This window comes from Oncorhynchus kisutch, linkage group LG11 (genome assembly GCF_002021735.2).
Source record: "Oncorhynchus kisutch isolate 150728-3 linkage group LG11, Okis_V2, whole genome shotgun sequence".
Lineage (NCBI taxonomy): Eukaryota > Metazoa > Chordata > Actinopteri > Salmoniformes > Salmonidae > Oncorhynchus > Oncorhynchus kisutch.
Window position 1 is genome coordinate 6,121,986 of NC_034184.2, and position 17,375 is coordinate 6,139,360.

Sequence of the window (17,375 nt, forward strand, 5' to 3'; positions counted from 1 at the left end):
CACTGTACTAAACACAGACTGGTCTGTTACTTCATATGCGGTCACACTGTACTAAACCCAGACTGGTCTGTTACTTCATATGCTGTCACACTGTACTAAACCCAGACTGGTCTGTTACTTCATATGCTGTCACACTGTACTAAACCCAGACTGGTCTGTTACTTCATATGCTGTCACACTGTACTATACCCAGACTGGTCTGTTACTTCATATGCTGTCACACTGTACTAAACCCAGACTGGTCTGTTACTTCATATGCTGTCACACTGTACTAAACACAGACTGGTCTGTTACTTCATATGCTGTCACACTGTACTAAACCCAGACTGGTCTGTTACTTCATATGCTGTCACACTGTACTTAACCCAGACTGGTCTGTTACTTCATAAGCTGTCACACTGTATTAAACCCAGACAGGTCTGTTATTTCATATGCTGTCACACTGTACTAAACCCAAACTGGTCTGTTACTTCATATGCTGTCACACTGTACTAAACCCAGACTGGTCTGTTACTTCATATGCTGTCACACTGTACTAAACCCAAACTGGTCTGTTACTTCATATGCTGTCACACTGTACTAAACCCAGACTGGTCTGTTACTTCATATGCTGTCACACTGTACTAAACCCAGACTGGTCTGTTACTTCATATGCTGTCACACTGTACTAAACCCAGACTGGTCTGTTACTTCATATGCTGTCACACTGTACTAAACCCAGACTGGTCTGTTACTTCATATGCTGTCACACTGTACTAAACCCAGACTGGTCTGTTACTTCATATGCTGTCACACTGTACTATACCCAGACTGGTCTGTTACTTCATATGCTGTCACACTGTACTAAACCCAGACTGGTCTGTTACTTCATATGCTGTCACACTGTACTAAACACAGACTGGTCTGTTACTTCATATGCTGTCACACTGTACTAAACCCAGACTGGTCTGTTACTTCATATGCTGTCACACTGTACTTAACCCAGACTGGTCTGTTATTTCATAAGCTGTCACACTGTATTAAACCCAGACAGGTCTGTTATTTCATATGCTGTCACACTGTACTAAACCCAAACTGGTCTGTTACTTCATATGCTGTCACACTGTACTAAACCCAGACTGGTCTGTTACTTCATATGCTGTCACACTGTACTAAACCCAGACTGGTCTGTTACTTCATATGCTGTCACACTGTACTAAACCCAGACTGGTCTGTTACTTCATATGCTGTCACACTGTACTAAACCCAGACTGGTCTGTTACTTCATATGCTGTCACACTGTACTAAACCCAGACTGGTCTGTTACTTCATATGCTGTCACACTGTACTATACCCAGACTGGTCTGTTACTTCATATGCTGTCACACTGTACTAAACCCAGACTGGTCTGTTACTTCATATGCTGTCACACTGTACTAAACCCAGACTGGTCTGTTACTTCATATGCTGTCACACTGTACTAAACACAGACTGGTCTGTTACTTCATATGCTGTCACACTGTACTAAACCCAGACTGGTCTGTTACTTCATATGCTGTCACACTGTACTTAACCCAGACTGGTCTGTTACTTCATAAGCTGTCACACTGTATTAAACCCAGACAGGTCTGTTATTTCATATGCTGTCACACTGTACTAAACCCAAACTGGTCTGTTACTTCATATGCTGTCACACTGTACTAAACCCAGACTGGTCTGTTACTTCATATGCTGTCACACTGTACTAAACCCAGACTGGTCTGTTACTTCATATGCTGTCACACTGTACTAAACCCAGACTGGTCTGTTACTTCATATGCTGTCACACTGTACTAAACCCAGACTGGTCTATTACTTCATATGCTGTCACACTGTACTAAACCCAGACTGGTCTGTTACTTCATATGCTGTCACACTGTACTTTACCCAGACTGGTCTGTTACTTCATATGCTGTCACACTGTACTTAACCCAGACTGGTATGTTACTTCATAAGCTGTCACACTGTATTAAACCCAGACTGGTCTGTTACTTCATATGCTGTCACACTGTACTAAACCCAAACTGGTCTGTTACTTCATATGCTGTCACACTGTACTAAACCCAGACTGGTCTGTTACTTCATATGCTGTCACACTGTACTAAACCCAGACTGGTCTGTTACTTCATATGCTGTCACACTGTACTAAACCCAGACTGGTCTGTTACTTCATATGCTGTCACACTGTACTAAACACAGACTGGTCTGTTACTTCATATGCGGTCACACTGTACTAAACCCAGACTGGTCTGTTACTTCATATGCTGTCACACTGTACTAAACCCAGACTGGTCTGTTACTTCATATGCTGTCACACTGTACTAAACCCAGACTGGTCTGTTACTTCATATGCTGTCACACTGTACTATACCCAGACTGGTCTGTTACTTCATATGCTGTCACACTGTACTAAACCCAGACTGGTCTGTTACTTCATATGCTGTCACACTGTACTAAACACAGACTGGTCTGTTACTTCATATGCTGTCACACTGTACTAAACCCAGACTGGTCTGTTACTTCATATGCTGTCACACTGTACTTAACCCAGACTGGTCTGTTACTTCATAAGCTGTCACACTGTATTAAACCCAGACAGGTCTGTTATTTCATATGCTGTCACACTGTACTAAACCCAAACTGGTCTGTTACTTCATATGCTGTCACACTGTACTAAACCCAGACTGGTCTGTTACTTCATATGCTGTCACACTGTACTAAACCCAGACTGGTCTGTTACTTCATATGCTGTCACACTGTACTAAACCCAGACTGGTCTGTTACTTCATATGCTGTCACACTGTACTAAACCCAGACTGGTCTGTTACTTCATATGCTGTCACACTGTACTAAACCCAGACTGGTCTGTTACTTCATATGCTGTCACACTGTACTTTACCCAGACTGGTCTGTTACTTCATATGCTGTCACACTGTACTTAACCCAGACTGGTATGTTACTTCATAAGCTGTCACACTGTATTAAACCCAGACTGGTCTGTTACTTCATATGCTGTCACACTGTACTAAACCCAAACTGGTCTGTTACTTCATATGCTGTCACACTGTACTAAACCCAGACTGGTCTGTTACTTCATATGCTGTCACACTGTACTAAACCCAGACTGGTCTGTTACTTCATATGCTGTCACACTGTACTAAACCCAGACTGGTCTGTTACTTCATATGCTGTCACACTGTACTAAACCCAGACTGGTCTGTTACTTCATATGCTGTCACACTGTACTAAACACAGACTGGTCTGTTACTTCATATGCGGTCACACTGTACTAAACCCAGACTGGTCTGTTACTTCATATGCTGTCACACTGTACTATACCCAGACTGGTCTGTTACTTCATATGCTGTCACACTGTACTAAACCCAGACTGGTCTGTTACTTCATATGCTGTCACACTGTACTATACCCAGACTGGTCTGTTACTTCATATGCTGTCACACTGTACTATACCCAGACTGGTCTGTTACTTCATATGCTGTCACACTGTACTTAACCCAGACTGGTCTGTTACTTCATAAGCTGTCACACTGTATTAAACCCAGACAGGTCTGTTATTTCATATGCTGTCACACTGTACTAAACCCAAACTGGTCTGTTACTTCATATGCTGTCACACTGTACTAAACCCAGACTGGTCTGTTACTTCATATGCTGTCACACTGTACTAAACCCAGACTGGTCTGTTACTTCATATGCTGTCACACTGTACTAAACACAGACTGGTCTGTTACTTCATATGCTGTCACACTGTACTAAACCCAGACTGGTCTGTTACTTCATATGCTGTCACACTGTATTAAACCCAGACAGGTCTGTTATTTCATATGCTGTCACACTGTACTAAACCCAAACTGGTCTGTTACTTCATATGCGGTCACACTGTACTAAACCCAGACTGGTCTGTTACTTCATATGCTGTCACACTGTACTATACCCAGACTGGTCTGTTACTTCATATGCTGTCACACTGTACTAAACCCAGACTGGTCTGTTACTTCATATGCTGTCACACTGTACTATACCCAGACTGGTCTGTTACTTCATATGCTGTCACACTGTACTATACCCAGACTGGTCTGTTACTTCATATGCTGTCACACTGTACTTAACCCAGACTGGTCTGTTACTTCATAAGCTGTCACACTGTATTAAACCCAGACAGGTCTGTTATTTCATATGCTGTCATACTGTACTAAACCCAAACTGGTCTGTTACTTCATATGCTGTCACACTGTACTAAACCCAGACTGGTCTGTTACTTCATATGCTGTCACACTGTACTAAACACAGACTGGTCTGTTACTTCATATGCTGTCACACTGTACTAAACCCAGACTGGTATGTTACTTCATATGCTGTCACACTGTATTAAACCCAGACAGGTCTGTTATTTCATATGCTGTCACACTGTACTAAACCCAAACTGGTCTGTTACTTCATATGCTGTCACACTGTACTATACCCAGACTGGTCTGTTACTTCATATGCTGTCACACTGTACTAAACCCAGACTGGTCTGTTACTTCATATGCTGTCACACTGTACTATACCCAGACTGGTCTGTTACTTCATATGCTGTCACACTGTACTATACCCAGACTGGTCTGTTACTTCATATGCTGTCACACTGTACTAAACCCAGACTGGTCTGTTACTTCATATGCTGTCACACTGTACTAAACACAGACTGGTCTGTTACTTCATATGCTGTCACACTGTACTAAACCCAAACTGGTCTGTTACTTCATATGCTGTCACACTGTACTAAACCCAGACTGGTCTGTTACTTCATATGCTGTCACACTGTACTAAACACAGACTGGTCTGTTACTTCATATGCTGTCACACTGTACTAAACCCAGACTGGTCTGTTACTTCATATGCTGTCACACTGTATTAAACCCAGACAGGTCTGTTATTTCATATGCTGTCACACTGTACTAAACCCAAACTGGTCTGTTACTTCATATGCTGTCACACTGTACTATACCCAGACTGGTCTGTTACTTCATATGCTGTCACACTGTACTAAACCCAGACTGGTCTGTTACTTCATATGCTGTCACACTGTACTATACCCAGACTGGTCTGTTACTTCATATGCTGTCACACTGTACTATACCCAGACTGGTCTGTTACTTCATATGCTGTCACACTGTACTTAACCCAGACTGGTCTGTTACTTCATAAGCTGTCACACTGTATTAAACCCAGACAGGTCTGTTATTTCATATGCTGTCACACTGTACTAAACCCAAACTGGTCTGTTACTTCATATGCTGTCACACTGTACTAAACCCAGACTGGTCTGTTACTTCATATGCTGTCACACTGTACTAAACCCAGACTGGTCTGTTACTTCATATGCTGTCACACTGTACTAAACACAGACTGGTCTGTTACTTCATATGCTGTCACACTGTACTAAACCCAGACTGGTCTGTTACTTCATATGCTGTCACACTGTACTAAACCCAGACTGGTCTGTTACTTCATATGCTGGCACACTGTACTAAACCCAGACTGGTCTGTTACTTCATATGCTGTCACACTGTACTATACCCAGACTGGTCTGTTACTTCATATGCTGTCACACTGTACTATACCCAGACTGGTCTGTTACTTCATATGCTGTCACACTGTACTTAACCCAGACTGGTCTGTTACTTCATAAGCTGTCACACTGTATTAAACCCAGACAGGTCTGTTATTTCATATGCTGTCACACTGTACTAAACCCAAACTGGTCTGTTACTTCATATGCTGTCACACTGTACTAAACCCAGACTGGTCTGTTACTTCATATGCTGTCACACTGTACTAAACCCAGACTGGTCTGTTACTTCATATGCTGTCACACTGTACTAAACACAGACTGGTCTGTTACTTCATATGCTGTCACACTGTACTAAACCCAGACTGGTCTGTTACTTCATATGCTGTCACACTGTATTAAACCCAGACAGGTATGTTATTTCATATGCTGTCACACTGTACTAAACCCAAACTGGTCTGTTACTTCATATGCTGTCACACTGTACTATACCCAGACTGGTCTGTTACTTCATATGCTGTCACACTGTACTAAACCCAGACTGGTCTGTTACTTCATATGCTGTCACACTGTACTATACCCAGACTGGTCTGTTACTTCATATGCTGTCACACTGTACTATACCCAGACTGGTCTGTTACTTCATATGCTGTCACACTGTACTTAACCCAGACTGGTCTGTTACTTCATAAGCTGTCACACTGTATTAAACCCAGACAGGTCTGTTATTTCATATGCTGTCACACTGTACTAAACCCAAACTGGTCTGTTACTTCATATGCTGTCACACTGTACTAAACCCAGACTGGTCTGTTACTTCATATGCTGTCACACTGTACTAAACCCAGACTGGTCTGTTACTTCATATGCTGTCACACTGTACTAAACACAGACTGGTCTGTTACTTCATATGCTGTCACACTGTACTAAACCCAGACTGGTCTGTTACTTCATATGCTGTCACACTGTACTTAACCCAGACTGGTCTGTTACTTCATAAGCTGTCACACTGTATTAAACCCAGACAGGTCTGTTATTTCATATGCTGTCACACTGTACTAAACCCAAACTGGTCTGTTACTTCATATGCTGTCACACTGTACTAAACCCAGACTGGTCTGTTACTTCATATGCTGTCACACTGTACTAAACCCAGACTGGTCTGTTACTTCATATGCTGTCACACTGTACTTTACCCAGACTGGTCTGTTACTTCATATGCTGTCACACTGTACTTAACCCAGACTGGTATGTTACTTCATAAGCTGTCACACTGTATTAAACCCAGACTGGTCTGTTACTTCATATGCTGTCACACTGTACTAAACCCAAACTGGTCTGTTACTTCATATGCTGTCACACTGTACTAAACCCAGACTGGTCTGTTACTTCATATGCTGTCACACTGTACTAAACCCAGACTGGTCTGTTACTTCATATGCTGTCACACTGTACTAAACCCAGACTGGTCTGTTACTTCATATGCTGTCACACTGTACTAAACCCAGACTGGTCTGTTACTTCATATGCTGTCACACTGTACTAAACACAGACTGGTCTGTTACTTCATATGCGGTCACACTGTACTAAACCCAGACTGGTCTGTTACTTCATATGCTGTCACACTGTACTATACCCAGACTGGTCTGTTACTTCATATGCTGTCACACTGTACTAAACCCAGACTGGTCTGTTACTTCATATGCTGTCACACTGTACTATACCCAGACTGGTCTGTTACTTCATATGCTGTCACACTGTACTATACCCAGACTGGTCTGTTACTTCATATGCTGTCACACTGTACTTAACCCAGACTGGTCTGTTACTTCATAAGCTGTCACACTGTATTAAACCCAGACAGGTCTGTTATTTCATATGCTGTCACACTGTACTAAACCCAAACTGGTCTGTTACTTCATATGCTGTCACACTGTACTAAACCCAGACTGGTCTGTTACTTCATATGCTGTCACACTGTACTAAACCCAGACTGGTCTGTTACTTCATATGCTGTCACACTGTACTAAACACAGACTGGTCTGTTACTTCATATGCTGTCACACTGTACTAAACCCAGACTGGTCTGTTACTTCATATGCTGTCACACTGTACTTAACCCAGACTGGTCTGTTACTTCATAAGCTGTCACACTGTATTAAACCCAGACAGGTCTGTTATTTCATATGCTGTCACACTGTACTAAACCCAAACTGGTCTGTTACTTCATATGCTGTCACACTGTACTAAACCCAGACTGGTCTGTTACTTCATATGCTGTCACACTGTACTAAACCCAGACTGGTCTGTTACTTCATATGCTGTCACACTGTACTAAACCCAGACTGGTCTGTTACTTCATATGCTGTCACACTGTACTAAACCCAGACTGGTCTGTTACTTCATATGCTGTCACACTGTACTAAACCCAGACTGGTCTGTTACTTCATATGCTGTCACACTGTACTTTACCCAGACTGGTCTGTTACTTCATATGCTGTCACACTGTACTTAACCCAGACTGGTATGTTACTTCATAAGCTGTCACACTGTATTAAACCCAGACTGGTCTGTTACTTCATATGCTGTCACACTGTACTAAACCCAAACTGGTCTGTTACTTCATATGCTGTCACACTGTACTAAACCCAGACTGGTCTGTTACTTCATATGCTGTCACACTGTACTAAACCCAGACTGGTCTGTTACTTCATATGCTGTCACACTGTACTAAACCCAGACTGGTCTGTTACTTCATATGCTGTCACACTGTACTAAACCCAGACTGGTCTGTTACTTCATATGCTGTCACACTGTACTAAACACAGACTGGTCTGTTACTTCATATGCGGTCACACTGTACTAAACCCAGACTGGTCTGTTACTTCATATGCTGTCACACTGTACTAAACCCAGACTGGTCTGTTACTTCATATGCTGTCACACTGTACTAAACCCAGACTGGTCTGTTACTTCATATGCTGTCACACTGTACTAAACCCAGACTGGTCTGTTACTTCATATGCTGTCACACTGTACTAAACCCAGACTGGTCTGTTACTTCATATGCTGTCACACTGTACTAAACCCAGACTGGTCTGTTACTTCATATGCTGTCACACTGTACTAAACCCAGACTGGTCTGTTACTTCATATGCTGTCACACTGTACTAAACCCAGACTGGTCTGTTACTTCATATGCTGTCACACTGTACTAAACCCAGACTGGTCTGTTACTTCATATGCTGTCACACTGTACTAAACCCAGACTGGTCTGTTACTTCATATGCTGTCACACTGTACTAAACCCAGACTGGTCTGTTACTTCATATGCTGTCACACTGTACTAAACCCAGACTGGTCTGTTACTTCATATGCTGTCACACTGTACTAAACCCAGACTGGTCTGTTACTTCATATGCTGTCACACTGTACTAAACCCAGACTGGTCTGTTACTTCATATGCTGTCACACTGTACTAAACCCAGACTGGTCTGTTACTTCATATGCTGTCACACTGTACTAAACACAGACTGGTCTGTTACTTCATATGCTGTCACACTGTACTAAACACAGACTGCTACCCTGGTTACAAAGATAACCAGGGCAACATGGAAATGAGTGATGAAAGACCCCTCTTACAAAGCGACCCTTTGTGTGTTTGATGCTGAGTCTTTTGGCATCGCCGTCTCACAGGGCCACGATTTTGCATTCAAGGGAGCAGCGAGCTTTAGGCTTGGAAAGATGATCAAGGAAGATGTTCGAGGTGTTTTCCCTGCCTCCCCCACAGGTCGGTGGGGGTAAACCCAGGAATACATGTCTTCTCATGAGGTACAGACTCAAAAATACTTATTTACTGTAACGTTATGCAGGGAGACAGAATACTTCATAATGGCAGGCCCTTCAAAACCGAGGAGACATTGAAGTTTGAACTTCAATGTCTTTATTCCAGAAGCTTCCCTCTGTATGTGTTGATCATCACAACTCAAGATGAGGATATGACTCCAAAATATTGACAATAAAACAGGAATGGAATGGATCTGGAATGAATATCAGCCAAGTCCTCAAATCGATGAGTGGATATGAATGACATCTGAGGGAAGATAATTTCAGGGGAAGGGAATTATGTGATGTTGTTCAGCGGCATTGAAATAGTCCCAGCCAGCTAGAGACAAATTAATATTGCGCTTCAGTCGGAATCACTCTGAACTGATCTTAGTTAGAAGCAGACATCTGCACCCACACAGCTGCCTGCATAGAGATACTGTATCATGTTCTAATTATATTTTTTATGGCCAACTGCTTAGATTACCCCTCTTTCACTTTCAGTTCCTTCCCAGTCTAGAGATTGATTAGTGTCAGAGGAAGATCACTTCCCTTGGTTCCACTCTACCAACACTGCAGTGACTACAGGTCCTTGTGAGGGGTTGTACTTTCCCAGAAAATGGGGTTACCTTAACTAATCCAGTTGTAACCATAGTAATTAACACACAAACATAGCATGTTTTGATGTTCATTGATACTACCTTACCAGACCAGTTAGAATTGTCAAGAAACCAACAAGACTGCTACAGTACAAACCCTCTTAGAATGTAGTCTGAGAATCATTTACATGATATGCAGTACCAGTCAAAAGTTTGGACGCACCTAGGCATTCAAGGGTTTTTCTTTATTTTACCAAGAAAGAGAGTGATGGAGTGCTGCATCAGATGACCTGGCCTCCACAATCACCTGACCTCAACCCAGTTGAGATGGTTTGGGATGAGTTGGGATGAGTTGACCACAGAATGAAGGAAAAGCAGTCAACAAGTGCTCAGCATATGTGGGAACTCCTTCAAGACTGTTGGAAAAGCATTCCAGGTGAAGCTGGTTGAAAGAATGCCAAGAGTGCTCAAAGCTGTCATCAAGGCAAAGAGTGGCTACTTTAAAGAATCTCAAACATAAAATATATGTTGATTTGCTTAACACTCTTTTGGTTACTACATGATTCCATATGTGTTATTTCATAGTTTTAATGTCTTCACTATTATTCTGCAATGTAGAAAATAGTCAAACTAAAGAAAAACCCTGGAATGAGTAGGTGTTCTAAAACTTTTGACTGCTACTGTACATTGTTATAATGACCTGGCTATGATTGAATGCAATGCTGGATATGTTGGAAACACAATTATGACCAGCTGCATTGTGTTAAACACAGGCAGTAGCAAAGGGCACAGAAAGTGTGATACTTAGTAATTTGGAGTGTCAAATTCAAACTGAATGTCTATTTTGGGAGTATTGTCCAGAAAGGGTACAATGTGCACAGCGTGCTACACTGCCTAGCTCCCTTACAGTGTAATTACATGACTAATTGAGTGTAGGGAGGAACAGTATTCAACCCCTCATTGATTCTGAAGGGGCAAAAACCCTATAATGATCACAACAAATCATTACTTCCCAGAGCTTCTCTAAGTCTGAAACCCCTTCCATTATTATTTGAGAGAGCGTAACAACTCTGAGTTGGAAAGGTCAGAGGTACTCAAATGAGAGACAAAGAGTACACTTTCAAGACAAGTTCTTAGTAAGCAAAACAATATATAAATGGTATATTAACTAGATCATTTCCATGTAGACCTTTATTGTGGTGATGTGTGGCCCTGTACTGTTATATTTATTAGAAGACCACATACTGTATATATATTTATAAACTGGGTGGTTCCAGCCTGAATGCTTACTGGCTAAAAGCTGTGGTACATGAGACCATATACCACGGATATGACAAATCATTTATTTTTACTGTTCTAATGACATTGGTAACCAGTTTATAATCAAATCAAAATCAAATCAAATTTATTTATATAGCCCTTCGTACATCAGCTGATATCTCAAAGTGCTGTACAGAAACCCAGCCTAAAACCCCAAACAGCAAGCAATGCAGGTGTAGAAGCACGGTGGCTAGGAAAAACTCCCTAGAAAGGCCAAAACCTAGGAAGAAACCTAGAGAGGAACCAGGCTATGTGGGGTGGCCAGTCCTCTTCTGGCTGTGCCGGGTGGAGATTATAACAGAACATGGCCAAGATGTTCAAATGTTCATAAATGACCAGCATGGTCGAATAATAATAAGGCAGAACAGTTGAAACTGGAGCAGCAGCACGGTCAGGTGGACTGGGGACAGCAAGGACGATAAGACACCTCAGGGGTTTGTGGTGTATGGCCAACAGACCATGGCTAAAGGCTGTATCCAGGCACTCTTAAGAACATCTCATAGCCATGGTATATTGGCCATATACCACACCACACCCCCTCGTGCCTTATTGCTTTAATATACAATACCGTTCAAAAGTTTGGGGTCACGTAGAAATGTCTTTGTTTTTTAAAGAAAAGCATTTTTTTTTCTTAAAAAAAAAACATCAAATTTATCAGAAATACAGTTTAGACATGGTTGTAAATTACTATTGTAGCTGGAAACGGCTGATGTTTTTATGGAATATCTACATTGGTGTACAGAGGTCCATTATCAGCAACCATCAGTCCTGTGTTCCAATGGCACATTGTATTAGCTAATCCAAGTATATCATTTTAAAAGGCTAATTGATCATTAGAAAACCCCTTTGCAATTATGTTAGCACAGCTGAAAACTGTTGTGCTGATTTAAAGAAGCAATACAACTGGCCTTCTTTAGACTAGTTGAGTATCTGGAGCATTTGTGGGTTCGATTACAGGCTCAAAATGGCTAGAAACAAAAAACATTCTTCTGAAACTCGTCAGTCTATTCTTGTTCTGAGAAATGAAGGCTATTACATGCGAGAAATTGCCAAGAAACTGAAGATCTCGTTCAAAGCTGTGTACTACTCCCTTCACAGAACAGCACAAACTGTCTCTAACCAGAATAGAAAGAGGAATCCCCGGTGCACAACTGAGCAAGAGGACAAGTACATTAGAGTGTCTAGTTTGAGAAACAGGCGCCTCACAAGTCCTCAACTGGCAGCTTCATTAAATAGTATCCGCAAAACACCAGTCTCAACGCCAACAGTGAAGAGGCAACTCCGGGATGCTGGCCTTCTAGGCAGAGTTGCAAAGAATAAGACATATCTCAGACTGGCCAATAAAAATAAAAGATGAAGATGGGCAAAAGAACACAGACACTGGACAGAGGAACTCTGCCTAGAAGGCCAGCATCCCAGAGTCGCCTCTTCACTGTTGATGTTGAGACTGGTGTTTTGTGGGTACTATTTAATGAAGCTGCCAGTTGAGGACTCGTGAGGCATCTGTTTCTCAAACTAGACACTCTAATGTACTTGTCCTCTTGCTCAGTTGTGCACTGGGGCCTCCTACTCCTCTTTCTATTCTGGTTAGAGACTGTTTGTGCTATTCTGTGAAGGGAATAGTACACAGTCTTGTACCAGATCTACAGTTTCTTGGCAATTTCTTGCATGGAATAGCCTTCATTTCTCAGAACAAGAATAGACTGATGAGTTTCAGATTAAAGTTCTTCATTTCTGGCCATTTTGAGCCTGTAAACGAAGCCCCTAATGCTAATGCTACAGATACTCAACTATTCTAAAGAAGGACAGTTGTATTGCTTCTTTAAATCAGCACAACAGTTTCCGGCTGTGCTAACATAATTGCAAAAGGGTTTTCTAATGATCAATTAGCCTTTTGAAATGATCAATTTGGATTAGCTAACACAACGTGCCATTGGAACAAAGGAGTGATGGTTGCTGATAATGGACCTCTGTACGCCTATGTAGATATTCCATAAAAAACTGCCGTTTCCAGCTACAATAGTCATTTACAACGTTAACAATGTCTACACTGTATCTCTGATCAATTTGATGTAATTTTAATGGACAAAAAATTGCTTTTCTTTCAAAAACAAGGAAATGTCTAAATGACCCCAAACTTTTGAACGGTAGTGTATATATACCCTTTTCAAAACAAGTTGGCCTGAGTTACAACTGAGATACAACAGACACAGGAAATGAGCTCCAACAAAAGGAGCTTTCCCCCCCTCTTGTGGATATTTGAGAAACTACCAGACAATAGCCAGCATTTCCTGCTATTACTCTACATGTGTTATCACACTTCCTGCTGCAATAAAGTGCAAAGAATGAATGATGGCAATACATAACCCGACTTTTGTCTGCAAAATATTTCTGGTTTAGGTAATGTGATCTAGATAATAAAAATAACTTGAAACTAAATTAACAAGGCAATATCACACAGACACCAATCGGCAGACTTTGGCTAGATACAGACGATGATAATATACACATGTAGAATCTTAATTTAAACACCCTGTTGCAGGAGGAGTTTCCTGCAATGCAGGACATTTAAAACATATTGTGTATTTGAGGTTTAAAACGACTTCTGAAGTTTGTAATTTCCGTTTAGACATTTCTGACTTGATTTTCCCTTACGAAAAATGTATCAACCCCAACAAATGTATAATCCACATAATCATTCACATTTCCTGTTGCTGCAGGATTATCTTCCTGCTGTAGCAAACTGGCTCAAATTAAGATCCTACAGCTGTACTGTAGCATGCATGAATTCAAGATCCACTTAACTAGACTACTCTGAAAGGGCAGAAGGACAGAAGTGGAAAACAAAGTTGACTGATGACAGGAAGTGGACTGTCAGTAGACATAATGTACTGATGTGACATTTGATAGAGGAGGCATGGTAAAGCTGGGGACTAATGTCCCCATGTTAGATTTTTTTTTTTTGACTAATGTCAGTGAATTGTTTGTGAAAGCCTTGCCATTGTACATACTGTATGAGAACCTTACGACCACATCAATGTGAAATATGTGAACATTAAACCCACACAGCTGTGACAATTAAGAAATAATACAGATGGTGTTCATAATGCGCTTCTGAACAATATGGAATATCTCACAACAAAGTCCTTCTTCTATAGGAAATAATCTATGTGGAATAAAGAACAAGGCCTTTACTGTGACGATTAACAGCCCATTCTCACCAGAGCCTATTAAACCTCAGAGGAACACAGCTCCATAGGACATCAAGACTAGAGGCATTATAGCTCTTTGAAGGTCTGTGCACTTTGCAGAAATGACAACAGGAAACCACTGCAGCATTGGGCACCTTAGTTCTATATAAAGGCCATTCTAGAGAAGGGGACTCAGCAACTTCTCTCTTGGAAACGTGATCACATTATGCTATCTTTGTCATTGTCTCTTCATGATATCAAGTACATCCATTCATTGAAAAACATGAGGGCAGTGGTGGAAAAAGTACCCAACTGTCATACCTGAGTAAAAGTAAAGATTCCTTAATAGAAAATGACTCAAATAAAAGTAAAAAGTGGAGGAGTGGAGTAAAAAGTACAATATTTTCTTTAGGAATGCAGTGAAGTAAAAGTAGACGAAAATATAAATAGAACAGTATAGATAAGATACCCCCAAAAATGACTTAAGTAGTATTTTTGTTCACTTTACCACACTGCATAAGGGAAATCATAATTCATGATTGATTGTTAATCAACAACAACACATTATACATTATTGGACTTTTTATGTTGAGGCCTGCCTATATTAGATAGAAAACATAAACGTAAGTGTTTTAAAGTTTGTGACTGGAATCACAATGAGGAGCATCAGATGCCTTGCATGTTTAAAACATATATTTACAGTTGAAGTTGAAGTCAGAAGTTTACATACACCTTAGCCAAATACATTTAAACTCAGTTTTTCACAATTCCTGACCTTTAATCCTAGTAAAAAGTCCCTGTCTTTGGTCAGTTAGGATCACCACTTTATTTTAAGAATGTGAAATATCAGAATAATAGTAAAGAGAATGATTTTTGTTCAGCTTTTATTTCTTTCATCACATTCCCAGTGGGTCAGAAGTTTACATATACTCAATTAGTATTTGGTAGCATTGCCTTTAAATTGTTTAACTTGGGTCAAACGTTTCGGGTAGCCTTCCACAAGCTTCCCACAATAAGTTGGGTGAATTTTGGCCCATTCCTCCTGACAGCTGGTGTAATTGAGTCAGGTTTGTAGGTCTCCTTGCTCGCACACACTTTTTCAGTTCTGCCCACACATTTTCTATAGGGTTGAGGTCAGGGCTTTGTGATGGCAAAATGGCTTAAGGACAACAGTCAAGGTATTGGAGTGGCCACAACTTTGGAAGTATGCTTGGGGTCACTGTCCATTTGGAAGACCCATTTGCAACCAAGCTTTAACTTGTGTCTTGAGATGTTGCTTTAATATATCCACTTAATTTTCCACCTCATGATGCCATCTATTTTGTGAAGTGCACCAGTCCCTCCTGCAGCAAAGCACCCCCACAACATGATGCTGCCACCCCCGTGCTTCACGGTTGGGATGGTGTTCTTCGGCTTCAAGCCTCCCCCTTTTCCTCCAAACATAACGATGATCATTATCGCCAAACAGTTCTATTTTTGTTTCATCAGACCAGAGGACATTTCTCCAAAAAGTACAATCTTTGTCCCCATGTGCAGTTGCAAACTGTAGTCCGGCTTTTTTATGGTGGTTTTAGAGCAGTGGCTTCTTCCTTGCTGGTCGACCTTTGAGGTTATGCCAATATAGGACTCCTTTTACTGTGGATATAGATACTTTTGTACCTGTTTCCTCCAGCATCTTCACATGGTCCTTTGCTGTTGTTCTGGGACTGATTTGCACTTTTCACAGCAAAGTACGTTCATCTCTAGGAGACACAATGCATCTCATTCCAGAGCGCTATGAGGGCTGCGTGGTCCCATGGTGTTTATACTTGCGTACTATTGTTTGTACAGATGAACGTGGTAGCTTCAGGCATTTGGAAATTGGTCTCAAGGATGAACCAGAATTGTGGAGGTCTACAATTTTTTTTCTGAGGTCTTGGCTGATTTCTTTTGATTTTCTCATGATGTCAAGCAAAGAGGCACTGAGTTTGAAGGTAGGCCTTGAAATACATCCACAGGTACACCTCTAATTGACTCAAATTATGTCAATTAGCCTGTCAGAAACTTCTAAAGCCATGACATCATTTCTGGAATTTTCCAAGCTGTTTAAAGGCACAGTCAACTTAGTGCATGTAAACTTCTGACGCAATGGAATTGTGAAACAGTGAATTATAAGTGAAATAATCTGTCTGTAAACAATTGTTGGAAAAATGACTTGTGTCATGCACAAAGTAGATGTCCTAACCGACTTAAGTGTTTTCCATTAAGTTCTATTTTTATTCATTTTGACTGCAATAATTAACTATTATTTAAACTTCAGCAAACAAAACTAAATTTGCAAAATATGGGCGAGGTTATACATATTTGGCGCGTGTAGGCTATTGAAATTCTCACCTGAACGTGCGCCTCGCAGTCTCAACAGTATTCTAGACCTGAAACCAGAAGTGTCACTGTGAGAACGAACTCTGCAAATCGGAGAGAACGTCTTCAAATCGGGGAAACTGTCTTCATTGGCCATCTGATCCATATAACACCGAGTGATATATACAGTATTGTCGGGTGTGCTGAAAATGACAGGGTACAGCGACAGCTTTTAAGAAGATCAGTAACCCCTCCCCTCGACTTGTTGTTCCGCTCTAGAAGATTGCTGTAAAATTCACTCAATTCACTTTCAATGTACTTGTACAAAAATACAGTATTTGGGTTAATAGTGTGTCATAAAGTTGGGAATTAAAGAAGATATGAGAGAGGAAATATGATCTGTCTAAAAAAATATACATATATGTATATATATATATAGCAACACCTCTCCTTCACTTGCTGTTCTGTTGTTGTTGATACAGTGATGAGAGTGGGCCTGTGTATTCA

General features: G+C 41.0%; 1 protein-coding gene across 4 annotated transcripts in view; it reads right to left on the reverse strand.

Annotated features, from left to right (window-relative positions):
- The window catches only part of LOC109875870 (phosphatase and actin regulator 2-like), a 78,924-nt gene extending 61,813 nt beyond the window's left edge, over positions 1–17,111 (reverse strand). For 3 of the 4 annotated variants that reach the window (XM_031835207.1, XM_031835208.1, XM_031835209.1), the window contains exon 1: positions 16,902–17,059. In XM_031835207.1, the coding sequence (XP_031691067.1) occupies positions 16,902–17,034 (133 nt within the window). In that variant the 5' untranslated portion in view covers positions 17,035–17,059. Of the gene's footprint in view, positions 1–16,901 lie in introns of all 4 variants that reach the window. The other variant, XM_031835212.1, reaches the window with a different exon arrangement.
- Between the last annotated feature and the right edge of the window lie 264 nt (positions 17,112–17,375).